Source organism: Panthera onca, chromosome B3 (assembly GCF_046562875.1).
Source record: "Panthera onca isolate mPanOnc1 chromosome B3, mPanOnc1 haplotype 2, whole genome shotgun sequence".
NCBI classification, from domain to species: domain Eukaryota; kingdom Metazoa; phylum Chordata; class Mammalia; order Carnivora; family Felidae; genus Panthera; species Panthera onca.
This window is the reverse complement of record NC_138344.1, coordinates 16,871,163-16,898,952: the sequence shown is the minus strand read 5'-3', so window position 1 is coordinate 16,898,952 and position 27,790 is coordinate 16,871,163. Positions and strand designations below refer to the sequence as shown.

The 27,790-nt window shown below is 47.5% G+C and overlaps 1 protein-coding gene across 3 annotated transcripts in view; it reads left to right on the top strand.

The window, feature by feature from the left end:
* The window catches only part of LOC132668760 (protein FAM169B-like), a 90,205-nt gene extending 68,576 nt beyond the window's left edge, over positions 1 to 21,629 (top strand). For 2 of the 3 annotated variants that reach the window (XM_060617764.3, XM_078448960.2), the window contains 4 exons: positions 7,688 to 7,870; positions 11,693 to 11,824; positions 17,061 to 17,155; positions 18,463 to 21,629. In XM_060617764.3, the coding sequence (XP_060473747.1) occupies positions 7,688 to 7,870; positions 11,693 to 11,824; positions 17,061 to 17,155; positions 18,463 to 18,645 (593 nt within the window). In that variant the 3' untranslated portion in view covers positions 18,646 to 21,629. The remainder of the gene's footprint in view (positions 1 to 7,687; positions 7,871 to 11,692; positions 11,825 to 17,060; positions 17,156 to 18,462) is intronic. The other variant, XM_078448961.2, reaches the window with a different exon arrangement.
* Positions 21,630 to 27,790: the final 6,161 nt, after the last annotated feature.

Below are 27,790 nucleotides of genomic sequence, written 5' to 3'. Positions count from 1 at the left end.
CTGGTCAGGGGATTTGTGGAATGTTCCTTAACTTAGGTCTGTCTGATATTTTCGCATGATTATCCTAGGATATGAGTTTGGGGGAAAGTGAAGTGTCCTTGTCCTCACATGCTCACATCAAACATGAAGGCACATGATACCTACATTACTGTTGGCGATGTTCACCTTGATCACTGAAGGGGGTATCTGATGGGTTTCTCCACTGTAAGGTTACTATTTTTCTCTTTCTACACTTGACTGTATCCTTTTCATGTAACTCCATATAATTTTAAATACAATTCATTGTATCTTTTATTTTTTATTTTTTTAATGTTTTTAATGGTAATTTATTTTTGAGAGAGTGAGACAGACTGCGAGCAGGGGAGGGGAAGAGAGAGAGGGAGACAGAATCCGAAGCAGGCTCCAGGCTCTGAGCTGTCAGCACAGAGCCTGATGTGGGGCTTGAGCCTATGAACTATGAGATCATGACCTGAGCTGAAGTTGGACGCTTAACCGACTGAACCACCCAGGTGCCCATCATTGTATCTTTTAAACATCAGTTTCATAGATGGATACTTTTACACCCCGTAAAATTTGCCGATGGTAAGTGATTTCTAAAAAATTTAGAGAGTTGTGTAACCATCACCACCATCCAGATTTTGGAAATTTCCATTACCCCAGAAAGTAGCCTGTTTACTGTCAATCTGTGTTTCCATCCCAGCTCTAGGCAATCCCCTATCTGCTCTCCGTCTCCATCAATTTGTGTTTCCTGGACATTTCATCTAGATGGAATGATACAATATGTGGTCTTTTGTGTCTGGCTTCTTTTACTTAATGTTTTTGAGGTTCATCCAAATTGTAGCATGTATTAGGTTCCCAGGAATAGAATTGGTGGTTCATTTGACAAGCGTATGTTTAACTTTAAGAAACTGTCAAATTATTTGACCAAGTGGCCTTACCATTATACATTCCCATCCGCATTATGTGACAGTTTCAATTTCTCCACATCTTGTCACCACTTATTATTGCTTGTCTTTTTGATTATAGCCATTTTTATGGTAGGTCAAAAGTAGCATTTCATTGTGGTTTTCATTTTCATTTTCCTAATGGCTAATGATGTTGAGTATCTTTCCCCTGATTGGTAACCATTTGTCTTCTTTGAAGAAGTGTCTATTCAGATCATCAGTCCGTTCTTACTTATTTATTTATTTATTTACTCACTTACTTAACTTACAAGGCAAGTTCTGCTTTCAGACTTTCAAACATGTTAAGGTTAAACTTGCAACGGGTTTTTCCTTTCTACAGTGATCAGTTTTTAGTGTTGATGTACCAGACGTTAATGGTGGTTGATAGAAGAACTTAATGCACATTGAGAGAATGACCAAAAGGAGCCAAGAAAGATAGCTGGGAACAGCAGACATTGTGTCTCACATGTTTCCAGAAAAAAAAATGGGGGAGGGGGGAAAGCCACTGAGAGTCGTTATTCCATATGGCACTGAAACAAACATTCAACTCGGTTAGGTAAGAGTTACCTATCCCTGAACATAAAGGCATCTGATTCTAAGTAGCTTTAGGAATTCAATGTTTTCCTTGTATTCTCCAGCAAATGGCCACCGATCTGAAGTCCTAAACCAAATGCAAGTGTTCTCAGCAAATAATTTCCTTGGTTGTCACTGATCAAGGCTACTCTGCATGTTCTGAGAGACTTAAATGATCCCTGAAACTGTAGTGTTTCATGTGTCCATTTTTAATTGGTTGTTTTCTTTTTGTTGAATTATAACTGTTCTTTATATAGTCTGGATATGTCTTTTTTTTTTTTTTTTATCAGAAATGTGATTCGTAAACACTTCCCTACAGTTTCCTTTGAAGTACAAAAGTGAATTTCGATGAAATCAGATTTGTCAATTGATTGTGCTTCTGGTATTGAATTTAAGAACTCTCTGGCTCCCTCAGAACTCTGTGATGATTTTCTTTATTATTTTCTTCTGAAAGCTTTATAGTTTTTTAAAGTTTATTTATTTATTTTAAGAGAGAGAGAGAGAGAGAGAGAGAGAGAGAGAGAGAGAGGGAATGAGTGAGCAGGGGAGGGACAGAGAGACAAGGCGAAAATCCCAAGCAAGCTCCGTGCTGACATGGGGCTCGATCCCACAAAATGTGAGATCATGACCTGAGCTGAAACCGAGTTGGATGCTTAACCAACTGAGCCACGCAGGCACCCCTGAAAGCTGTATAGTTTTAACTTATATTTATGCCTAGATCCATCTTGAATTAATTTTTGTGATATGAGGTAAGCGTCCAACTTAATTTTTAAAAATACCTAGTACATTAAAAACATTAATAGGCTTTTTTAAAGAGCAGTTTTAGGTTTACAGAAAAATTGAGAAAGTACAGAGTTCTCCCATATCCCCCACCCTCCTCCACACACGCACACACACACACACACACACACACACTTCCTCTATTATTAACATATTGTGATGCATTGGTTACAATTCGTAAGCTAATATTGGTGCACGTATTAGTTGGCTAGACTGCCATAACCAAATACCACAGACTGGGTGGCTCAAACAATAGAAAGTAATTTTCTCACAGTTCTTGAGGCTGGAAGTCCAAGATCAAGGTGTTGGCAGGTTTGGTTTCTTCTGAAGCCTCCCACCTTAGCTTGTAGGTGGCCATTTCCTTGCTGTGTCCTCACACGGTCGTTCCTCTATGTGTGCACATCTCTCTGCGTGTCCAAATTTCCTCTTCTTATAAAGACGCTGGTCAAATTGGATGAGAGCTCACTCAAAAGACCTTGCTTTAACTTTAAGAGGTAATGACCTCTTTAAAAATTTTTTTTTTAATGTTTTTATTTGTTTTTGAAGGAGAGAGAGACAGAGCATGAGTGGGGAAGAGCAGAGAGTGAGGGAGACACAGAATTCAAAGCAGGCTCCAGGCTCTGAGCTGTCAGCATAGAGCCCAATGCGGGGCTCGAACTCATGAACTGTGAGATCATGACCTGAGCTGAAGTTGGATGCTTAACTGACCGAGGCACCCAGGTGCCCCAACTTCATTATCTCGTAAAGTCTGTGTCTCCAGATACAGTCACATTCTGAGGTACTCGGGGTTGGGCTTCAATGTAAGAGACGCCGTTCAGTCCATAAGAATACATTATTATTAACTAAAGCCCATAGTTTACATTAGTGTTCATTCCTTATGTTGTATATTCTATGGGTTTTGACAAATGCAGAAGGACGTTTCTCTATCCTTGTAGCGTCGTACAAGCGTCATTGCCCTGAAAACCCCCATGCTCCCCCTATTCATTGCTCCCTCCCCACAGCCTCTTAACAACCACTGATCTTTTTGCTGCCTTCATAGTGTTGCCTTTTCCAGAATGTCATATAACTGGCGTAATTGTACAGTATGGAGACTTTTTCAGATTGGGACTTTTCCTTAAGTAATATGCCTTAAGGTTTCCCCATGTCTTTTTTTTTTTTTTTTTTTTTTTGCTTGATAGCTTATTTCTTTTCGGCATGGAATCATATTCCATTATCTGGATGTGCCATAGTTTATTTGTCCATTCACATATTGAAGGATATCTTGGTTGCTTCCAGTTTTTGGCCATTATGAATATAGGTGCCATGAAGTTCATGTGCAGGTTCTCAACTCCTTCAGATAAATATCAAGGGGCACAATTGAAGGATCGTATGGAACAAGTTCTGTTTGCTTTTGTAAAACCACCAAACTCATCCAGGGTTGCTGTACCATTTTGCATTCCCACCAGCAACGAATGAGAGTTCCCATTGCTCCACATCCTTAGCAGCATTTGGTGTTGACCGTGTTTTGGGTTTTGGCCATTCTGGTAGGTGTGCAGTGATATCTCATTGTTTTAATTCGCATTTGCCTTATGACATATGATGTGGAGCATCTTTTGATATCCTTACCTGCCATATGTAATAGCTTTGTTGATGAGGTATCTATTAAGATTTTTGGCTCACTTTTAAATCACGTTGTTTGTTTTCTTATTGTTGAGTTTTAAAAGCTCTTCATATGTTTTGGATAACAGTCCTTTATCAGACAATGTGCCTTTTGCAAATATTTTTTCCCAGTTTGTGCCTTGTCTTTTCATTCTTTTGACATCGTCTTTCACATGTCAAAAATTTGAGCAGCAAATTTTATTTTATTTTTTTAAATAAGTGCACTATTTATTTTTGAGAGAGGGAGAGTGAGAGTGGGAGAGGGGCAGAGAGAGAGTGAGACAGAGGATCTGAAGCAGACTCAGCACTGACACTAGAGAGCCTGATGCGGGGCTCGAACTCACAAACCATGAGATCATGACCTGGGCTGAAATCAAGAGTCGGATGCTTAACCAACAGAGCCACGCCGGTGCCCCAGCAAATTTTAATTTTAATGAAATTCAGCTTGCCAATTTTTTCTCTCCTGGATCATGCCTTTCGTGTTGTATGTAAAAAATATGTTACAAAACCCAAGGTCATCTGGATATTCTCTTGTGTATTTTCTAGGAGTTTTGTAGTTTTGCATTTTACATTTATGCTGTGATTCATTTTAAGTTAAAAATTTTGAAGTATTTAAGGTGTGTGTCTAGATTGTTTTTTTTTTTTTTCCATGTGGATATCCAGTTGTCCGGTGTCACTTATTGAGACTGTCCTTTCTTCACTGACTTTACTTTGCTCCTTTGTCAAAGATCAGTTGACTATATTTGTGTGGGTCTAATTCTGGACTGGCTGTTGTGTTCCAGCTTCTTCCTGTTTTTTTTTTTTTTTTTGTTGTTGTTGTTTGTTTTTTTTGTTCTTGGCTTATTGACATCCAGTCATACCACCACAATTTGTTGAAAAGACTGTCTTCTCATTGGAAAAGGGCAACATCGTTGAAATTAAAAGTATAAGAATTTATTTCTTGACTCATTTCTGTTCCATTGATACACATGCCTGTCCTTACACCTGTATCCCACTGACTTGATTGCCTTGATTTTATAAGAAACCTTGAAATTGGGTAGTGTAAAATCTCCAACTTTGCTCTTTTTCAAAACTGGGTTGCTTATTGTAGAGACTTTGCATTTCGTGTCAGTTTCAGTATCAGCTTGCCAATGTCCACAAAAATGCCTGCTGGGATTTTGATAGGACTGGTGTCGAACTTACAGATCAGTTTGGGAAGAACTGCCATCTTAACAGTATTGAGTCATCCAATCCATGAACATGGTATTTCTCCACTTATTACCTTTTCTTTAATTTCCCTTAACCATGTTTTGTAGTTTTTCAGTATTCAAGGCTTATGTTCCTTTTATTAAATATATCCCTAAATATTGACTCTTTTTTTTTTAATGTTTTTATTTTTGAGACAGAGAGAGACAGAGCATGAGCAGGGGAGGGGAAGAGAGAGAGGGAGACACAGAATCCGAAGCAGGCTCCAGGCTCTGAGCTGTCAGCACAGAGCCCAACGCGGGGCTCAAACTCACAGACCGTGAGATCATGAGCCGAAGTCGGACGCTCAACCGACTGAGCCACCCAGGCGCCCCTTGACTCTTTTTTATTTTTGTTATTTTTATTTATTTGAAAAATTTTTTTTAAATATTTATTTTTGAGATAGAGAGAGACAGAGCATGAACAGGGGAGGGTCAGAGAGAGAGGGAGACACAGAATCTGAAGCAGGCTCCGGGCTCTGAGCTGTCAGCACAGAGCCCGTTGCGGGGCTCGAACTCACAGACCGTGAGATCGTGACCTGAGCCGAAGTTGGAGGCTCAACTGACTGAGCCGCCCAGGCGCCCCAATATTGACTCTTTTTTTTTTAAATTGTTTTTACATTTATTTATTTTTGAGAGACAGAGAGAGACAGAGCACAAGTGGCGAGAGGCAGAGAGAGAATGAGACACAGAATCCGAAGCAGGCTCCAGGCTCTGAGCTGTCAGCACAGAGCCCGACGTGGGGTTCGAACTCACGAACTGTGAGATCATGACCTGAGCCGAAGTCAGACGCCCAACCGACTGAGCCACCCAGGCAACCCTTGACTCTTTTTTTTTTTTTTTTAAAAGGAATTGTATCTTTATGTAATTTTAATGTTTCTCAGCTTTGGAAGACTACCATTTGGGGAATGTTGTTCTCCTCAATATAAAAGTTGGCAACTACAGAATTCCAACCTAAGTTTGTCATTTCAGGAACATTGAGGGTGAAATTCAAATACTTTATACTTAACCATCCCAAGTGAATTGGGTGGTGTTGATCACTGGCCTCAGATTACTTCTTCATTCATTTTTGGCACAAAATCAACTGTTCAGCTCACCATTCTTTTGGATGACAGTTTTGCTGAGGCTCAGCTGGGTGGGATGGGTGGTATAGGTGGCTCTGCTCCGTGGGACTGGCTAAATGTTTGCTGGGACCACAAGGGTGCCCAGGCCATGTTTCTGTTATGGTGGCAGGCTAGTCCAGTTGTGTTCTTAGAGTGAGTAGCAGGGATCTGAGAAAGAATAGTAGAGGGGCACTGGACCCCATGAAGCCAGGCCCCATTTTTGATGGGAGGTGCTTCAGAATCACATGTAATGTGATGTGGATATAGGAAGGGGAATAATTGTGCTCATTTTTTGCAAGCAGTTCACTACAGTAGCATGTATCCCTGCAACTCAGTCTGGCTGATCAGAATCGGAGTCAGTTTTTTCGCTTGGGAAATTACCCACCATCTGATTCTTGACAGGGACAAAAACTTCTTCCAATAGGAGCTGAATATGCTCCATACTTCTTTTCCTGGGTTTTCGTGCATCTAGGGTGCAGGAATCTGTACGTTTGGAAGTAAGACAGGTGATGTAGTAGGCTCTGTGTAGCATTGATTTTCTGGTTAGGGTGACAATGCAGGTGAACTTGCAAGGCCAAGGCCAAGTTCCTTTTGCAGAAACAGCAACTGTGCTGGTATTGGTGCTGGTTGCAGTGAAGTTCAGTTCAGGGTGGAAAGGTGGGAAGGGTGCCAACTGTGGCCCCTCTTGCTCTGCTATAGCAAGGTCACTGATGTTGTAGGGGAGGCAGGACTTAGTCTGCTTGGGGTAAATGCACATTGTCTTTTTTTTTTTTTAATCTTTATTTTTAAGAGAGAGAGAGAGAGCAAGCAGGGGAGGAATAGAGAGAGAGGGAGACACAGAATCTGAAGCAGGCTCCAGGCTCTGAATTGTCAGCACAGAGCCCGACGTGGGGCTCGAACTCACAGACCGTGAGATCATGACCTGAGCCGAAGTCGGATGCTTAACCGACTGAGCCACCCAGGTGCCCCTAAATGCACTCTGTCTTAATTGGACACGATGACTGCTTGTTAGAGTTACTGAAACAAGTCCATGCCCTAGAGATGTGTTGGGTGGGTCTCCCAGCCCATATCCCTTGGGTTCACGGAAAACCTTGATGTCCAGATGCCCCTCATTGGCTTCCAGTGTCTCTGTGAACTCTGCACAGTGTGGGCAGCATCTGAGGGTCTTGGGTGCGTGAATGGCACATGCACCTGCGTTTGCTTTTCATTTTGGTACAATAGTCTGGGGGCTGCACTCCTCGTGATCAATAACATGTGGGCTGGTCAGTCGGCTGGAGAACTGGTGGTTTGGGATGATCTGCTCTTTTGTCTTAGTGATGTGAGCCCTTCTAGGTGGTACCAGTGACCCAGCTGTGTGGGAGTCGCGCAGGGTCCTGGCAGCTTGGTGCAAGCCTGGGACGGCGCCTGTCTCTTCCTTTCCCTGCAGGAAGCCTGTGTGGTGATGGCCCGGGTGCATGCTACCTGCTTCCCGTCTTCGACACCGTGTTTGTCAGGAGGACTTACCGCCGCCAGGGCCTGGGCACAGCCATGCTGCAGGACTTCTGTGAGACGTTCCGTGAGGACGAGGCTCTGGGCGTCAGTTGGCCGATTTCTCCCGCCATGTTCAAAGGTAAACCCGCTTTGTGTCAGGCGGAAACGTATGGGCGACGGTGATGGATAACACGTGAGTTCTAGGTGGTTCCGGGGAGGCAGGTTCCTTGACACTCTGCGTGTGGGTTTTCTCTTCCTCCTGAGAAATCTCCCATTGCTTCAGCACAGATGAAACTTTATGCTGTGGCACTGGGGGGTGGGGGGGAGCCTTTCCCAGCCCTAGAAATAACTGGATTTAGAAATAATAAAAAACATGGCGTCAGAGAGAAGCAGAATCCAGAGAAGTGCACCTGCTGGGCGCTCAGAGGGCCTTTGTGGTTTCACTTGATGCTTAGAGCCCATGACTTAGTCCTTTCAGCTAGACGCTGAAAGGGAGCCCAGGAGCTTTGTCTGGGAGGGCAGCTGGAGTGCAAAGGCAAGCTCTGACTGCACTGAGCCCCCAAGTACCTCGTAGCTCTTGCTGCAGAAGACAGTCCCCTTCTTCCATTCTTACCCTACTGAGTCCCCGTACTGGTCAAGTTTCTCCAGAGAAACAGAACCAATAGGGTATACACACACACACACACACACACACACACACACACACACACACACACGAGAGAGAGAGAGAGAGAGATTTATTATAAGGAATTGGCTCACATGGTGTGGAGACTGAGACTCCCAAGATCTGCAGTTAGCAAGCTGGAGACTCAGGACAGCCAATGGTGTCATAACGGTGCAAATTCTGCCAGGCCAACAAAAGCCTGGCAAACAAGCCAGCTTGTTTTTTTGTTTTTGTTGAAAAGCCAACAAAAAGTTTTTGGGTCAAATCCAAAGGCAGCAAAAGACCCATGTCCCAGCTCACCAGACAGGCAGGAGTTCCCTCTTACTTGTGGGAGGGTCAGCCTTTTCCCTCTATATTCAGGCCTTCAACTGATTGGATGAGGCCCACCCACGTGAGGGAAGGCAATCTGCTTTACTCAGTCTGTTGATTCAAATGTTCATCTCATCCCAAACACCTTCACGGACACACCCCGAATAATGTCTGACCAAATATCTGGGCACCCCCTGGCTCAGTCAAGTTGACACTTAAAATGAGCTATCACAATCCCTTTTTACATTCTGGAAGAGAAATCCTTATATGTATATTTTTTTCAGAGGAAATGAAACAAACCCTGGTGTTAAACATTACGTTCCAAGTACGTAAGGGGGGCAGGTTCTGGTGAGCATCTCTCTAGGTTCCCCACACCCCTGCTGTGAAGTACACCCCTTCCACCCTGGGTACTGTTTCACTTCTTGTCATACAGATGTTTTGGGGCCCTTAGTACTGAGTTTCCAGTACCGTTATTGTGTGGGGAGATCAAGAGATAAGAGAGAAAACGTAGGGAAGGTAAGGAAAGTTCTGTTGCTCTAAAGTCCTAAGAAAAGCAGGTGAAAACATATTTTCAAGTAGGTTTAGTCATTTCTTTATATTTCCAAACTCATGGTCTATAATTAAACTCTGAAGAGCCTTGAATTTCTGCAAAGAGCATTCCAGGATTCCTGTACTGTGTTGCTCACTTTGAGGTGTTGCAAAGTTCCAGAACCACATGCCTGTCCTCTCTCTCTCCTAATTTTTGCGTCAGCTCGGAGACCTTGGTTTGAGTGCATTGGCCTCTCAATGTGGCCACCTCAGGTTTCCCTAGGGAAGTATCAGTCTCCACGGAGGGGGGAGGGTGCCCCAGAGCCAGCACTGCAGGTACCCTTGCAGGGTCTTGTGGATCCCTGCTCTCCTTTTTCTTTCTTTCTTTTTTTAAATGTTTATTTATTTTTGAGAGATGGAGAATGCGAGTGGGGGAGGGGCAGAGAGAGAGAGGGAGACACAGAGTCCGAAGCAGGCTCCAGGCTGAGTTGTCACCGCAGATCCTGACGCGGGGCTCAAGCCCACAAACTCTGAGATCATGACCTGAGCTGAAGTTGGATGCCTAACCGACTGAGTCACCCAGGCACCCCCCTGCTTTTCCCTTTTCTATATCTCTGCCCCATAGAGAAAGAAAATAAGAACGTGCTGATTCTGAAGCACGCGTCGTGTCTTGGGGGTTTGAGCTGCCCAGCTGAGGATGTTGGGGCCTCAGGCTTTTACGTCACCCCTGACTGTACCTGGGCATGTATGTGAACAGGTAGAATGTGGAGAAAGAAGCAGCTGGAGGTTCAGGACTGGGTTCAGGTGTGTGCCACCTGCACACTTTACTGACTGGCTTTTTTTTTTTTTTTAATGTTTTTATTTTTGGGAGACAGAGAGACAGTGAACGAGTGGGGGAGGGGCAGAGAGAGAGGGAGACAGAATCTGAAGCAGGCTCCAGGCTCCGAGCTGTCAGCACAGAGCCCGACGCGGGGCTCAAACTCACGGACCGTGAGATCATGACCTGAGCTGAAGTCAGACACTTAATTGACTGAGCCACCCAGGCGCCCCATGACCGGTAGGATTCCTTCTTGCATTCAAAGGACAGGCCAGAGCCCTATGCTTTAAAGCCCTCTTGCAGCTGCGTTTCTCTCCGTGGTGTGAGGAGTCTTGGGCCCAAGAGTATCGTCCTTCCTGGGTCCAGACCACTCCTTCTAAGCTGACTCAGGGTACCAGGACCCCTGGATTCCTGCCAGTGGCGTGAGGGCCCGAGTGGACTCCATCCTTGGGTCTGCACGTAAGGGTGGACATGCCACCAGTTTGCATATCTTTAGACCCTAGGGACAGGCGTTGGTGGGATGTGGGTGGAGTGTGTGCGTGGTGTTCACATTTGCATTCACAGGCCCCTTGCTGTGTACGTGTGTGGGGCTGGGGTAGAAGGAGAAGCGGGTGGGCCGTCTGTCGGGGGGGTGGGGGCAGCTCCCTCAGTATTGCCACATTCTGGTGCAAAACTCCAAGGAGTCCAAGAATTCTAAATTTGAAACTGGCTTTCCCTGTTGTTATGAAGTTATATTTGTCAAGATAGGAGAGCAGAACATTCTATCTAGCACTCTGCTAGTTTGGCTTACACTTTCCGAATACTTAGTTTCACCCTCTGGAGGTTTCCATCTGTGCTGTTGCCCCCGGCTGGGACGTATTAGGGGAGGGCCCGACGGGGTCCCCATGGGCACCTGCGGGACCAGGAGCAGCTACTCATTTGGCTGGGCTTGGGGCAATGCCCGGAGAAAATTCTCACCCTGTGAATGAGGACATAGAAGTCTTTGAGCCTTGAGGTGACTGGAATCAAGGCATCTGCAGAGGATGAGCTGCAAGTTCTGTGGGAGAGGAGGGCTGGGGAGGTTCAGGGTAAGGAGGGACAGTGCCCGAGGAGAGGACAGTGTTGGGGGGGGATGTTAAGGGCTGAATTGGGTCCCCCGAAGTCTTATGTTGAAAGCTTACCCTCCATGTGACTATACGTGGAGGTGGGGCCTTTAAAGAGGCAATTAGAATTTAATGAGGTCATAGGAGTGGGGCCCTGATCCAATAGATTCTTAAGAAGTGGTTCTTATTTATAAAAGAGGAGCCTGGGACACGGATGGGTGCAGAGGGAAGGTCATGCGATGCCACTGTGGGAAGGCAGCCATCTGCAAGCCTCTGCCCATGCCTGGCCGTGGGACTTCCTGCCCCCACCACGTGAGACAGTGGAAGTCTGTTGTTGGAGCCCCCCAATGTGTGGTTCTTTGTTATGGTGGCCCCAGCTAAGATAGGTTGGGTGAAAGCGGGAGCATGAGGGGTGACAGCTGAGGAGGCCAAACACTGGTGCCCCTGGAGCAGAAACATAGCAGAGCCAGGGTGGGGCGGGGCCTTGGCTGGAACCGGAAGTGCCCGCCCCTGAGACGCAGAGGGGGCCGGCCTTCCTGGCTCACTCTTGCACATCCTCAGTGTGCAGGAAGTTCCTGTTGGCCCATCCGGAGGAGCGGGGTCGCCTGTGGGAGGTGGAGCCCCCAGGAGCCTGGGGCCAGCGAGGCAGCATCTGGCTGAAGGTTCAACTGCAACAGTCAAGACTTCCAGACTGTGAGTCACATTGAACAAAGTGCCCTTTGAAGCACAGGTTAATGCATACGGATGGAGTCAGGCCCGGGCAGGTGTTATGTTTATTGTTGCAAGAACAGAGGAGGGAGTGAGACCAGGGTGGTGCCTTCTTGTTTATTTCTTTTTTAAAATGTTTATTTATTTTGAGAGAGAGAGAGAGAGAGAGGGAGGGAGAGAATCCCAAGCAGGCTGCGCACTATCAGCTCAGAGCCCAGTGTGGGACTTGATCTCACTAATGGTGGGATCAGGACCTGAGCTGATACCGAGTCAGACGCTCAACCGCCTGAGCTACCCAGGCGCCTCCGGGGTCGTGGCTTCTTGTCCTTGGTCTACCTTCCTTTCCCGAATGAACCACACCTTCTGGACTTTGATGAAGATCTCCCCCAATTTAACTAAATCAGAAGCTCCCTGGGACAGAGTGGCTCCCTGTTTATAACTCGAAGGGATCACTGAAACCCAGAAGAGGTCTAATGTGTGCACCTGGTTAAAAATTGGAAGGCCACACAAGGGTTTACCTTGAAGAGCAAGGCTTCCATGCACCCCCTCCTTCCCTTGGGGGAGATGGCAGGCATACGTAAGTGGTAGCATTGCAGAGACAGCGTTCTGCAAATGAGTACTTTGTCCCCGCCCTTTTTATTGGCAGCATAGTAAGCTGCTGTATGGAGGTGTTTTTTTGGGCAGTCCCTGTTACAGACAGGCATTGTCTTCAGTTTGAGGTTGTTATAGCACCACGGTGTGTTTGCCGGCGGGGTTTTGATGGAGGGTGTTTTCAAGCAATGAGAACGGGCAGAGGGTCCCAAGGAGAGATGGGGTGGGAAGACCAGATTCACTTGTGTCTGGTTCCCCAAGTTGCTTTTTGACAGTGTGCCTTCCTCCTCTCCCACGTCGGGGATGGATTGCACTCCGGATGGATTGCACATTGCTGTTGGTTCTCCGCTCAGTGCTCAGGGAGAGGGCCTTGGAGGGCAGGGCTGAATCCCGGCAAACCCTTTCAGGCTGCAGGTGCTGTGTGTGGGTGGGAGGCTCAGGAGGGCCTAACAGTTTTAAGTTTCACCCGCCAAAGTGAAAGCACTGGCTTTCCTTCCCCGCCCCCGGGGAAGAAAGCTCCTGTCAACATCAAATGCCATTTCCCAGGCTGTAGGTAGCTCATTAGGCCTCCGTGGGCTTTCCACGTGGGTAACTGATTTACGTTAGGTCGTGACAGGGAAGAGCGTCTTGGAGTTTATTGATGATAACAGTGATAGGTTTTGCTTTTATGGTGCCTTTCAGCTAGAAGGCTTAATGGAGCTCTGCAGATATTAATGGGGTGACCAGGCACCTGGGAAGGAGGCCATGGTAGGGCTGTGACTGTGATCCTAATGAGGCGGTTAAGTGACTTGCCCTGTGGCATCCACAGTTAGAAATGAAAGGGGAGCTTGCCCGGATCCCCATGCACTAAGCTGACCAGCCGCGTGGGTTTATCAAGAAACGTCACAAATGAGCCTGCAGCTCCCACGTGGACTTGGCCTTTGTGTCTTGGATGTTGCAGCTCCTTGGCTGGGAATGAAGGAAAAAAAAAAGTGTTGCATATCAGAACGTGGAAATAATGTGGAAATTGCACAGGCTGGAGGGGGGTAAGCAGTGGGAGAACGTGTTCGCATAATTGGGGAGACTGCTTTCCTCGGAGGAGAATTCCACTGGGGTTATTTCAAGAGCTGAGAGTTGGTGTGGTCTGGTCACAGGAAACTGAGCTGGAAGTCAGATGCCAGACCTGTCACTTTAACTCACTGTGAGATTTGCCAACTCTCTCTTTAAAACAGCAAATGAGGGAACTTGCACGGGGAATGTTCCAGAAGCATGCTTTGAGTCCTTTGAAGGAAGAAGGGTCATCGTTATGATCAGGGTATAATTAGATAATTAAAACTATATAATTAAAAAAATGCTAAATTATGATCTTTTCACTCCCTGTATAAATCATGGCTAGTTCCGGGTTTCACCCACAACTTCTGTGTCCCCCCAGGGCCAGCAGTCAGGATTTTAATTCAGTCAGGAAGGTTTTCAGCCAGCCAGCTTCATCTTGTAACAATTTTGTCAGCATTGACATTTCAGGTTTTTTCCAGGTTGGTGAGTGGGGGGCTGCAAATGCAATCACAGATTAGCCCAGATGCTCTGCATTTTCTCAGTTTACAGTCTGTCTGCCTTCATGGAAATCTGTGTTAGCCCATTAGGTTTTCCCACAGGTCACCCCACAGTGCAGGTTCTGGAATCTTCTTTTGCCTGGAAATGTCACACAGCCATTTAATTTAATTTTAGTTTTTAACCAGCCCGTTATTCTTAGAGTTGCTTTCTTGAATTGTTCTGCTTTTCAAGTTCTATCTTTTGTTTCTTTATTTCTGGCTGTTATTTTGGAGGGCTCCTACAGTTTCATGTGCTGTAGCAGTAGAACTGTAAGCAAGAAGCCCGGGGGAGCCAATTGTTTTTTACATTCTAAGTAAGGCATGGACGTTTTACAATGTTCCAAAGGGAAATTAACTTGTGCTCCTTTCCAGGGTTTCAAAATCTATTTTTTGAAGCAGCGTCATTTATGGACGAGGTCTTTTAAAGTTTGCACGATCTTGCCTGTTGATAACATCTGTGGCTTATAATGGCCCTGAAAATATTTACAGCGTTTTCAGAACTTTTGAGAGAAGGAGTTTGTGGGAATTTTTTTTTTTTCTTCCTACACTCAGTTACATATGAAGCCTTTGAAACTTGACCAATAGGATCATAATTCTGTCTGGTGTGACTTCTCAGTTAGCTTGCACATGCCTTAAGTTTCTTTACTGGAGGAGATGAAATTGAATCCTCTGGCAGTTGAGTGTTCTTTTACAAAAATGTGGCTGGAGGCAGGAAATAATTGCACACAGCTTTAAAAATCATTGTTTTCATTGTTTAGGTTATAGCGTTGCTTTCTTCCCAGGTGAGTTTTTAATAGATTCAATTGTTATCCACAGGGAAAAGAATTTTATTTACATTTAATTTTTTTATGTTTTTATGTTTTTATTTTATTTTTGAGAAAGAGACAGTGTGAATGGGGGAGGGGCAGAGAGAGAGGGAGGCACAGAATCTGAAGCAGGCTCCAGGTTCTGAGCTGTCGGCACAGAGCCCGACGTGGGGCTCGAACTCACGGACTGTGAGATCATGACCTGAGCTGAAGTCAGATGCTCAACGGATTGAGCCGCTACATTTAATTTTTAAAGCTATGGTGTATGTATATAAAAAGATGTGAATGAACTCTGAGCTGGGGCCGGGGGGGGGGGGGGCGGGCAGGGTCCTTTTTCTAAAAATCTGATGCTTGCAGCTCTGAGCTTGTCTCAGCTTTTTTGGGGGAGTTGGACATGACATAGTGCGGTAGTTACAGCAATTTGGCGGTGTGAGCTATGGTGGGAAGTGCATAGCAGTACCATCATCCTGGATGGGTTTTTCCTAATGCTGCTCTTTGAAAGGTTGTGTGGCTCCCTCTAGCGGCCATTGTCACCTACTGCGTCCCATATAGTAGTAACTCCTGGATGGTAACTTACTGTGACCTACCTGTGTGGTTGCTTCTCGGATTCTTATCCTCGTGCTTCCAAATTAGAGCATTCATTTTTTTTTTTAACATTTATTTATTTTTGAGACAGGGAGACACAGAGCATGAACGGAGAGGGTCAGAGAGAGGGAGACACAGAATCTGAAACAGGCTCCAGGCTCTGAGCTCTCAGCACAGAGCCCGACGTGGGGCTCAAACTCACGGACCGCGAGATCATGACCCAAGCTGAAGCTGGGCGCTCAACTGACTGAGCCACCCAGGCGCCCCTAGAGCATTCATTTTTAAAAATTATTGAGGGGCGCCTGGGTGGCTCAGTCGGTTAAGCGGCCGACTTCGGCTCAGGTCACGATCTCGCGGTCCGTGAGTTCGAGCCCCGCGTCGGGCTCTGTGCTGACAGCTCAGAGCCTGGAGCCTGCTTCCAATTCTGTGTCTCCCTCTCTCTCTGCCCCTCCCCCGTTCATGCTCTGTCTCTCTCTGTCTCAAAAATAAATAAAACGTTAAAAAAAAAAAATTTAAAAATTATTGAACTGTTATTGGTTAGGAATAAAATACAAGTAAACATTTGATAGTTACCAAGCACGCTTTGTCTGTAACGCATAAAAAGATAGTTTCACACATCAGGAAGTGTAGAATATACTGAATTGTCTGCTTCATTCTCTGATTCACTCATTCATTCATGCATTCTCATTCATTCATTCACTCATTCATTCATTCATTCACTAGATTACTCTAATGGAGGATCTCCCAGTGCCAGGCCACTGGTTGAGGTGATAAGGATATAGTAGTGAATAAGGCTGAGTCTCTGAACTCATTTATGAGCTTACTTTTGCAAAGAGAAGTACATGAGGAATCATTACTGCATTATATAGAAACTCCCAAGGGAGCCCTGAAGTACTCTGGTGTTTTTCACTGCTTAGGATTCAATTTTGCCAAACCAAAGTTGGCTAATTTATAGAGTCTAAATAAAATTTACCTGTATAGGTAACGTTTCAATAATGTATTTATTTTTATTTGAAAAAATGTGTTTCTTGCATTTTCAGCTCAACTGGAAAACTATTTTCTTCCTAAAGCATCTGAGTGCCCCCCCCCCCCCCCCCCCCCCCCCCCCCCGCCAAATCACCTACCTCTACGTATGGATTTTGGGATGTAGGAAGTACACAGTGGGACAGCAAAGTTATCCTTTCCAAGTTCGGTCTGATTTGGAAAGTGGGAGGAGGGCTGAATTAACAAGGGTGACTATGGGTTCTCTTGTGAGTAACAATTCCAGCGAGCAAAGAGAAGGGCCTAGGAATAGCTCTGCAAGCCTAACTCCGTTTAGTGTCCAGATAATTGGAAGAAAAGAATTCCAGCTCAGCAATGCTTGAGTAGTGCCTACGGCTCTACTCCCAATCTCTGATCTTGGAAGCTAAGCAGGGAAGGGCCTGCTTAGTAGCTGGATGGGAGACATGCTTGAGTAGAACCATTGCTTCATGTCTCCCCAAACCTGGCAAGTTTCCCTTTTCTCCAGAAGGCACTGTAGCAGGTGTCACAGTGAAGTTCATGAGGATAGAATTGGGTCGTGGCGATCGGTACTTTCAGAAGGGTCCCTGCTGTACTGTTAATCTTTTGATTGTCTGCTCCCTCGGGGCCACCTCCATTTGCTTATGCCACTCTCTTGCTTGGGGAGGGCAGCACACCCGGGAAATTCCCAGGAGGACGTGAGCAGTTGTGGGCGGACTTCTCCAGATGATGGACCCAGAATGTCTGGTCGTGAAGGAGGCAAGAAGGTACGGTGGTGAATGTGTCATTCTGGGAATGTGTCTTGTTTTCTTAGCAATCACGTTGTGCTTGTTTAGCAAAGCTTTGAACCCACGAGGCCTCTCCCTCACCACCTTGGCTGTGGGTTTCTCCACGGCAGCGGGCTGTTGATTCACACTCGGAGTCTCTGTGCTGCGGCATGAGGCGAGGCCTTCGTAATTAGACTCTTCACGGTCCTCTTCTCTGAGCTACACAAGCTCTAACGAAGCCAGAACTAAACAGAGAACACGTGGCAATCAGCGTCACCCTGCTCTGTGAAGGAAGTATTGGAAAATCTGAATTTCACATTCTGCCATGGACCAGTGTCTTTCAAGTGGAGCAAATGTGCGGACAAATTTCTTTCTTTCCTCCTCCACGCCTCCAAGCCCAGATGCTGCAAAATGGAATATGGCATTAGGTCATTGTGGAGCCCAGAGTGATGAGAGAATAGACCCACCGACAAGGATGGCTGCTAAGTATTTCTTAGTGGTCCACCTTAGTGGTCTGCTTTGAAGCGATGTGATTCCATGAGGCATCTTCCCGAAGCCAAGACAGACGTTGGCCGGTATAAGATAGTTCTGATAACGCCCCTTCTCGGCCACAGAAGGGTGTTTGCTCTTGAATTCCTGAAGAATTATTAATGATTTTAAAGCTCCCAAACTTAACAGTTGCAACTTGTGGGCAGTACTGCTTATTTTGGAAAGTAGATGATACGGGGATAGAAGACGCGACACCAAAGGCATGATCTATCCCAGTAAGCGCTGGATTGTTTTAGAAAAGCGGGCGGAGGAGGGGGCTTTCATTTTCCTTGGTTTGCAATGGAAAATTTGGCTCACTGACGATTCTACCAGGCCACCGAACTGACAGTATTGTGCTTTGCCTCTTTGCGGATCGCTGAGTTTGCATTTAAACCTCGAAGGCCTTTGAAGGGAGCAGGAGGTGTTCAGTGTGATGTCCCGCCCGTGGGCAGGCATCTTGGGACGTCCATGTGCTCAAGCATAAGCGTGCCACCTTTTAAAGTAGTGCTGCTCGCTTTGCCCTTTCTCAGATCTCCATGGGCTGGGCTCTTCAGTTCCCTTCAGGAAGTATGTTCCCATCAGTAAATACGTGTCCAGAGCATCTTAAGAACAACATACAGCGTCCCTGTGGCCGGCTGGGGTGTTGGAACCCGGCTCAGCCGTTCTGAATCTGAGCACACAGTGAGTGCAGGGGCCCGGCCAGGACACTGTGGGCTTGTTCCAGCCAGCATTGGAGAGCTTCGTTGATTTTTTCTTTTTTTTTTTTTTTTCTGATTCAGGAGAGGACCAGCGGAGAACGGGAACAGACAAAGAGTGATGAAGACTGCGGAGTGGAAGAAGAAGCAGGGCGGCTTGGGCGAGCCTGTGGGGCCGAGCCGGCCAGGCAGGAAGCCAAGAGGACTGTGCTGGATGCAGGACTGGCCTGGGAGTCCCAGAAGAAGCACGTGCGGCCCAGCTCCTAACTCCCAGACGCCATCCTGACTCTTGTTGAGGGGCCTGTCTGGGCCCCAGGGGCCACGGGTGTGAGAGCTGCCCCTGTCACTCCATGCTCCTGTGGCCGGGAGCTGGCTTCTGTCCTTGCTGTGTTCTCCTTCGAGGAGAGGGTGACCGCACAGACCTTGACTACCTCAGGCTTGTTTTGTGGGCCCAGGTGATAGAAAGCCTGAGAAAGTGCTGCGTTCCTCAAGCACAAAGATCTAAAGAGGTACAGGTAGTTATTTTCCCAAGCTCGAATTTCAGAAGCTCGTTTGTTTAACCTAGTGTAGTTTCTGTTACTCGGGGGGGGGTTTGTAAAGATCTCACCGGAACCACACGCACGTGCCTCTTTCTTGAAGCTCAGAGAAGGGCCATGCCCATTCCAGCCTGCACTGCAGAGATCTGTTTCAGGTTTGCTCACGCCAGCCCAGATGTCACTGTGAGACCACAGACACCAGAAGGGTTTCTAGGGAGGCACGTTTCTTTTCCAGAGAAACTTCAGTCACATCAGAAGCTCCCCGAGGGCAGTGGCTGGGATTGGCTGGTGCAAACCACCCATGGGTCCCTCGGTCACATCTGGCCTCGCATACAGGAGGCACTTAGAGCAGGCTCCAGGCGGTGTCAGGATCTCAGCCATGGCCTGATTCAGAGGGGAAGCCACTGGAGGGGGCTCTGGGCTGATGGCTCTTCCAGTGTATTGGTGCCTGGAGGGAAAAGACCCATACTGGTAAAGGTGAGTCTAAAGGTACCAGCCAACCCCGAGTGTGACAGTGGCCTCCTCGGCTACCTACACGGCCCTGCTTGGGGCGTGTGCTCGGCCACTGTTAGGGCTTTGGAGCTGAACCGAGGGACCCCCTGCCCGTAAGAGCCCAGTGAGGACAGGAGAAGCAGGCCTTCCACGGGGTAAGGCGCGGTCCAGGCTGCTTCATGAGGTCCCAGAGCCTGCTCCCTGAAAGCTGTGGCGGGGGTTTCTCTGCAGCTGGCGTAGTCTCACTGATGTTCAGTAGGATTCTAACCAGAGGAAGCTGGCTGAGTCGTCTTGGGGCAGGCAACGCGGTCCCGGCTCCTGTTTCCGTGTGAATGCAGACCTGATCTTCTCCCTGGGGACACCCCTCTGGGGCTCTGTCACTATCTTTGGAGCATCCAGGCCTGTCACAGAGGGCCCTGATGACTCTGCTCCCATCTCTGGGCACGCCTACCTTGCGTTCTATATCCCAGCTGCCTGGGCTTTCCCATCAGACGCACCTGTGCCCTTGCTTCAAGGTCAGCGCTCATGCACTTGTTCTGCCATGGGCATGTGCCTTTTCCTCTCTCCCTCTGTGCTTCTGTCTTTCTCTCTGTCCTCCTTTTTCTCTTTCACTCTCCCTCCTCCCCTCCTCCCTCTCTGTCACTCTCCCTTCCCTACCCCTCTTATGCGTGTGTACACACACACACACACACACACACACACACAGCTTGTCAATCAGTCTGATTCCTACTCCTACATCTAGTCTCAGATGTCCCTTCCTGACCACCTCCTTCTTCCCTTCCTACATGTTCTCAAAACACCGGGCACTCAGTTGTGAGCCCCATGAGTCGCCACCAGGGTCAGCCCTGGGTCTGCTCAGTTGCTGCTTGTGTCCCCAGCGCCAGTGTAGAGGCAGTCCTCAACTGCATGGGGAATGAACGGTAATAGATCACCTCAAGGGTGAGGGGTGACAGCTTCCTTCTGTTCATCTGTTGCTAGACTCTAGAGATGGATGGAAGAACAGTTTTAGCTTTTTAGGGGTGTAGTAAATTCCTATCCTGGAGCCTGGGTTTAGGGAGGAGACCACCAGACCACCAGCACCAGATACTCACTGCTGTTTCCCTAAGTGGACAGAGGGCACATGTGATGGGACCTCTGTTAATTATTTATTCATCCATCTGTGTGTTCATCCACCCATCTGTCTGTCTTTTCCTCTACCTGTTAGTCCATCTGTCTATTTACCTACCCACTTGTCTCCATCCATCAGTCCACATTTGTCCATCCATCTGTCCATCCACTCAGCTGTCCATCTGTCCACATTTGTCCATCCACTCGTCTGACCATGTTTGTCCTTCCATTCATTTATCCATCCACCCACCTGTCTGTTCATCTGTCCTGATACCCATCCATCCATCTGTCCATCCTGTTTGTCCGTCCATCCAACTGTCTGTCCACGTACCTGTCTGCCCACATCTGTCCATTTGTGTATCCCTCTACTCATCCATCCATCCATCCATCCTGTTGTACAACCAGTATCCAGGGGGTACGTGGGTAGTTCAGTCAGTTAAGCGTCCAACTCTTGATTTCAGCTCAGGTCAAGAACTTGCCATTCGTGAGATTGAGCCCCGCATCAGGCTGTGTTGTTGACGGTGCAGAGCCTGCCTGGGATTCTCTCTCTCCCTCTCTCTCTGCCCCTCCCCCATGCGTGTGCGTGCATGTGTGCGTAATCTCTGAAAATAAATTAACTTTAAAAACCCTGGATATTTAACATGTTTGCTCAGGGCCAAGCTCTGTGCTGGGCACTGGGGGTAGGTATATAGATAAGTGAAATGTGATTACTGGACTCAAGGAAACCGGTCTCTCTGGAAGGGTCTCTTCTAGAGTGTTCCCCGGAGTTGTTTGTCTTACACCCATTAGAAAGAGGGAAGAGTCCAGTGGAAAGAAATAGAGTGCAGAGCTCCATATGGAGACTGCATGAAGTCCCCAGTGCATGTGGACTCTGTGTGAAGGAGGCACGGACCATAAAAGTGGACTTGCAGTGGAATCTGCGGCCAAGGGGGTGCTCTGTGTGTGGTGGCAGGCCTGGCCTTTAACCTGTGACACAATGGGTGCTGTGAACTTGACACCGTTTGGCATGAATGGCTGGTGCTTTGTGTTTACCTGGAAACGAACTGATGAAAATGTCTCAGGGGTTTGTTGAAGTTCCTGTTCAATAAAAACATCCTCCCAAGGGAGAAGAACTGATGTGTTGGTGTAGTTCATTTAAAGATGTTAAAAAAAAAACACACACACACAAAAAAACAACCCTGCAGAGTTAGAAGGAAACACACTGGGGCTCTGAGCAACCCCCTCTCTGGCCAGTGACACAGTTGGTTTAGGTCGGGCTCTGTGCAGGGTTTCCTTCCACATAGCTTGGAATGTCCATGAGGAATGTCCGTAAAGTGTGTGTGTGTGTGTGCGTGTGCGCTGTGTTGTTTTTGTTACAAACCATAAAATGAATTTCATTCGAAGTATATAGTTCCTTTTTTTTTTTTTTAGTATATTTGCAGAGTTGTGCGATCAGTGCTCAGTCAGTACCCCAAAAAGAAACCCCGCACCTATTAGCAGTCTGTCCCTTTCCACCCCATCCCCCCCCCCCCCCCCCCCAGCCTTAGGCAACCACAAATCTACTTTCTCTCTCTTTAGATTTGCCTGTTTGGGACATGTCCTACAGGTGGAATTATACTGTGTGTGGTCATTTCCATCTGGCTTCTTTCACTTGATGTAACATTTTTAAAATTCATCCACATTGTAGCACGCATCAGTACTTTATTCCTTTTTATAGCTGAATAACATTCCGTTGTATGGATATACCGCATTTTATTTATTCATATACCAATGAATGCATTTTTAGATCGATTTCTTGGCTCTTGTCAGTATTTTTATGTGGACATGTTATTCAGTTCCCTTGGGTATATACCCCAGAGTGGAGTTTCTGGGTCAGAAGGTAACCTATTTTTGAGCCATTGCCAAATTGTTTTTTCGAAGGGATGACCCCATTTGGCATGCCCTCCAGGAGTGTATGAAGGTTCCAGTCTATCCCCATACCAGCCAGCACTGGTTGCTATTCGTCTTGTTGACTACAGCATCCTTCCTGGTGCTTGAGAACTAGCAGGTGTCTCATTGTGGTTTTCATGTGCATTTCCCTGATGACTAACGATGTGGAACACCTTTCCATGGGCTTGTTGGCTCTTTGTGTGTCTTCTGTGGAGAAATGTCTACTCAGATCCCTTACCCATTTCTTTACTGGTCTGTCTTTGTTTTATTAAGTTGTAACAGTTCTTTATATATTCTGGATACAAGTCTCTTTTCACATACATCATTTGCAGATATTTTCTCCTATTCTGTGGGTTGTCCGCTTCCTTGATAGTGTCACTGAAGGCACAGCGTTTTGGGTTTTTGATGATGCGCAGTTTGTCCACTTTTCTTTGGTTGCTTGTGTATTTGGTGGAGTAGTAATGATTGGGTCTTAAAGTGCACTCCATCTAAAGGGAGTTATTGGGGAGAAAGTTATTTGATTCTACAATGAATACAGCAAAATCCACAAAGCAATCATTAGAAGAAAGCCATCCCTGGATCCCAGGCTCATGCCCTGTGAGAGGGGCATTGCCCTGCAGGTTGCTCCAACCCAAGCTGACCATATGATCCAGAAATTCCGCTTCTGGGTATGTAACCAGGAGAACTGAAGAGATACGGCCACATAAAAGCGTGTACACAAATGTTCAAAGCACCTTATCGATGATAGCCCCAAACTGAAATCATTCCCAAAGCCCATAGATTGGTAGGCAGATCAACAAAATGTGGTAAATCCATACAATGGAATATTTAGCTACAAAAAGGAGTAAAGTACTGATGCATGCTACACTGGATAAACCTTAAACACCTTATTATGCTGGGGCGCCTGGGTGGCTCAATCAGTTGAGCGTCCAACTCTTGGTTTTGGTTCCTAGTTCGTGGGTTTGAGCCTCGCATCAGGCTGTGTTGCTGACAGTGCAGAGCCTCCTTGGGATTCTCTGTCTCCCCTTTTCTCTTTCCCTCCCCAGCTTGTTCTATCTTTCTCTCTGTCTCCCTGTCTCTCTCTCTCTCTCTAAAAAATAAGTAATAAACTTAAAAAACACATTATGCTAAGCAGAACAGCAGCAGCAACAACAAAACAGATGCAGGGTGGGCAGAGGATGTTGGGAATCCGTGGTCCTATAGAAGCTTGCCTTACGAATGCAGGGTCTAGTCCTGGTGGCGGACGTTCACTGCTGTGTACTGGCTCCTTGAACAAGTTTTCTTTCAGGAAGTGGGGTTTCAGGCTATATTAGCATCAGATACTTCGTTCCAGGAAGGCTTTGAGAACATGCCCTTTGGGGCGAGGAAGAAACATAAATCCAACTGGGTGGCTACTTGCAGAAACCCTAGGGGCCCCACAGATCACGAGACAGTTTCTAAAACCCCCATTTTCTGCGAGAAGCATTATAAAAGTTTTGATTTTGATTGAGTTCTCTTTCTAGGGAGAGATGGTCAGCGACTGGAGGTTTGGAAGTTAGGTGTGGGGGTTTCCCTGTTGAGAAGCTGTGAAATTCCTTGGCCAATTTTATCTTCCGCCTCCCGCCGTTTCACACAGGGTGCAGAATGTCCCAGTGGCCAGGCAAGAGAGAGATGAGCTGGAAACCACAGCGACCCAGTCACGGGTCTGCGAGCCCAGCACCCAACCGGACATCCAGGGGTCTGGGCATTCTGTCATTTTCAGTATCTACTGAGACCTTATGAGAAAGTAATTTCCTGTAAGAAAGATCCTACAAATGGTGCAGCAACAGAAGTGCTTCCCTGAATGTATTCTGCAGGCTTTCTAGAAGGTAACCTCTCCCAACAGTGACGCTGGGCAGTGGGCAGATGAGCTGCAGAGCTTGTGACCTTTCATAGCCTTCATTGCCCCCGACTCAAGGCACCCACGCCCCAGTGGGCAGCTCATGGCTGTTGTACAAGGTGGATACTGAGCAGATGGCTCCTTTGGTCTCTGGGTGCTCGGCCCCTGTTTGAATTCCATGGAATTGGAGGACGTGCCCTTGGGTGGATGGTGGTACAGTCTTCCTGGCTCCGTGTGAATTGCAGGAATAGGCTTGGTTGTTATTCCTACTTGGCTGTACACTGGCCTGATTTGGCGGATGTTTGCTGGATTCTCAGGTTACCAACAGAAGCAGGTAAAAACCACATCGTTTCATATATATATATATATATATATATATATATATATATATATTTTTTTTTTATATATATATTTTTCATATATATATTTCATATATATATGTTTCAAAATATAAATATATGTTCAAAATATACATATATATTTCTCTCTCTCTCTCTCTCTCTCTCTATATATATATATATATATATATATGTAGGAGATATACATATATATATATCTCCAAACGTGTGTATTATGTTTGTAAAGTAATTTAGAAAATTTGTATAAATTAAATCTACATAAGCTACATAAGGAACTATACGGAATATGCTTTTCATTTTTTAGAGAGAGAGCACGAGCAGGGGAGAGGGTCAGAGAGAGAGAGAGAGAGAGAGAGGGAGAATATCAAGCAGGCTCCATGCTCCGCGCAGAGCCCGATGTGGGGCTCCATCCCAGGACCCCGGGATCATGACCCGAGTCGAAATCAAGGGTCACATGCCTAACTGACTCAAACACCCAGGCACCCCATAAGGAACATACTTAAAGGTACCGCTGTAGGTAGAACGCGGGCCTTTTCTGGCCTCCCTCCGTGGGCATTCGTTTCTGGGGCTTCCCAGGGCAGGGCCTTGGTGGGGACGGGATGTCACCTCTTGGCTTGGGTCTGTCCTGCCCACACTGGCAGCGGCTCACGCGTACCGTTGTCCTGTCAGAGTGCCTGGTCTCAGATGCCCAGCCACGTGGGCACCACGGGCTGTACTGGCAGCCTTCCACACCCGACTCCTGCCCTGCGGCCCCGCAGGCATCTGTGGGTGCTTCCTTGGGTACCCCCCCCCCCCCCCCCGGGACGAGATGCTGCAGCCTGCAGATTTCCTTGTGACCTGTGCCTTGTTGTTTCTGGCCACGTGGGAAACCCCTTGCTTTCCCCTGGGACCGTTGTGGCTTTGCTGTGGGGCGAGCCCTGGCACCCCCCGTGTAACCTCCATAGTCTGGGGCTCAGGCTGCCCTTTGGGGCCTTCCCTGGGAACTCCAGGCCGGGATGGGGCGTACCTCCTTTCCACTCTGGAGCCCCCAAATCTGTCTGAGAGTTCCTGCCACCCCCTCCCATCCCACCCCTGCTCCAATGAGATCTCAAAGCCAACGAACCGGTCATTTCTTTTCCACGTCTTTCAGGGATGCCCTGTGTCCTCACGTGTAGCACAGAGCCAGACTCTGAGCATGCGTTGTCAGTGCCTGGCAGAGTCCCGGTGCCCTCGCTGTTGCACATCCCATCCCTCAGGGCAGGCTCCTTGGCCGATGCGCACAGTCTTCGAGCCTCCAGGGGGATGTGGGCTGCTGACGACGCACAGCTTGAAATCCCACCGTCAGAAATGTTTGCCTTTGGGGGTGCCTGGTAACCCAGGGGTTTGTGTCCCGAGACTGAAAAGAGCATGGGGCCCGGTTCCAGCCTGGCCCCTCACTGGGGTCTGGGATGGCAGCTTCCTTTCTGGGGAACCCGGGGTCCTCATCAGTGAAATGAAGGTGTGAGTCAAAGTGAGTCCAGGTCTATGAACTGGCAGCTGGAGGGCCCACACCAGTATACAGGTGAGATTTGTCTGGCGACACAGGGGTTTAGGACCCAGACACAGCTGTCCTTCTCACCATTCGCTGGCTGTGTCACTCGCCAGCTGGAGCCAGTCACATTTGTACTCCCTTGTGACTGGCTAAATGATGACCCCCCACCGATGTCCGTGTCAGACTTCCCGGAAGCTGTAACTATATTCCCTCAGGTGGTAAAGGGGACTTCCCAGAGATCTCAGAATGGGGACATTATCCTGGATTACCCGCATGGGCCCCATGTAGTCACAGGGGCCCTTAAATGACGGAGGCAGCGGGAGGTTGGCTACAAAAGACATCATTAGGGGGATGTGCTGTGAGAGAGACTCCACCCACCATCAGGGGTTTCCAGTGTGGAAGAAAGGGCCATGTGCCAGGGGATACAGGCAGCTTCTAGAACCCGGAAGAAGCCAGGAAGCAGATTCTCCCCCTGGAGCCTTAAGGAGGAACACAGTGCTGTGGACACCTTCGTTTTAGCTCCGGGAGACCACCTTCCAGAACCGTATGATAATAAACCGTGCAGTTTTAGGCCACTAAATGCGTGGTTGTTTATTAACAGAGGCAATAGCAACGAGTATACCCCTAGACAGTGGTTCTCTATGGGTGCCGATTGGCCCCCGCGGGGGCATTTGGCCACGTCTGGCGCCATTTTTGGTTGTCACAGTTGGATGAGGAGTGAACTGGAGCTGGTGGGTAGAAGCCAGGGAGGCCGCCCGGCATCCTAAAAGGCCGGGGTGGCCCTTGCAACCTCGGCCTGAATTGTCACACCAAGGCCGAGAAACCCTGCCCCACACTAACAGATGCCTTTAGCTCTCAAGTCCCGGGTGTCTGCAGACTTGCTCCGTCATGGCTTCAGAGCAAGCTGAGAGCCCGGGTCTTGAGACACGGATGGACCACTTTAACTGCTACTTATGAGGACGGGGCTTGCAAGCTGACCCGGCAGAGACCAGGCCAGTGCTTGGGGACGCTTCACATCTCGGGCCTTCCTACTGTGCTGACTGGTGAGCAAGTTCTTCCCCGTTTAGAAGAGAAATCACAGCGTGGGTATAGTTGAAGTCCACGGTAAGGCTGGGAAAGTGCCCCGGAAGATTCAGACCTGCATGGCAACATTAGAACTTGATTTTCCTCTTGATCTGTATCTTGAAGCCCCCATTCTGGCTGGTGGCAGATGAGCGGGAGACACGGGACCTTGATACAGACTTGCAGAAAACAGGAACCTGTCTAACGCCGGGTAGTTTCCTGAGCATACCCACGGCGGCCACATGATGGCAGCCTTGAGCACAAACCAAAGCCTGCTCCGCCCAGGACCGCAGCCCCAAGTGGGGGTCCTGGGGCCCGCGGACACCCACCTGCCTTCCTGCAGAAACGGAAGATGCCCAGCCTGGCCAGGGTGGGCGTCTTTCGTTGTGGTTGGAAACACCAAGCTTTATAAAGAAATAGTGGCGCAGACTGCACGTACCTGCCTCTGTTAACTGGTTTTGTTATGGTACTAATTTGCCACCCCAGCCCCTGAATTTCCGTGATGTGGCAAGACAGACTTCTTTTTCCTTCCTCTTTATTTATTTATTTATTTATTTATTTATTTATTTATTTATTTATT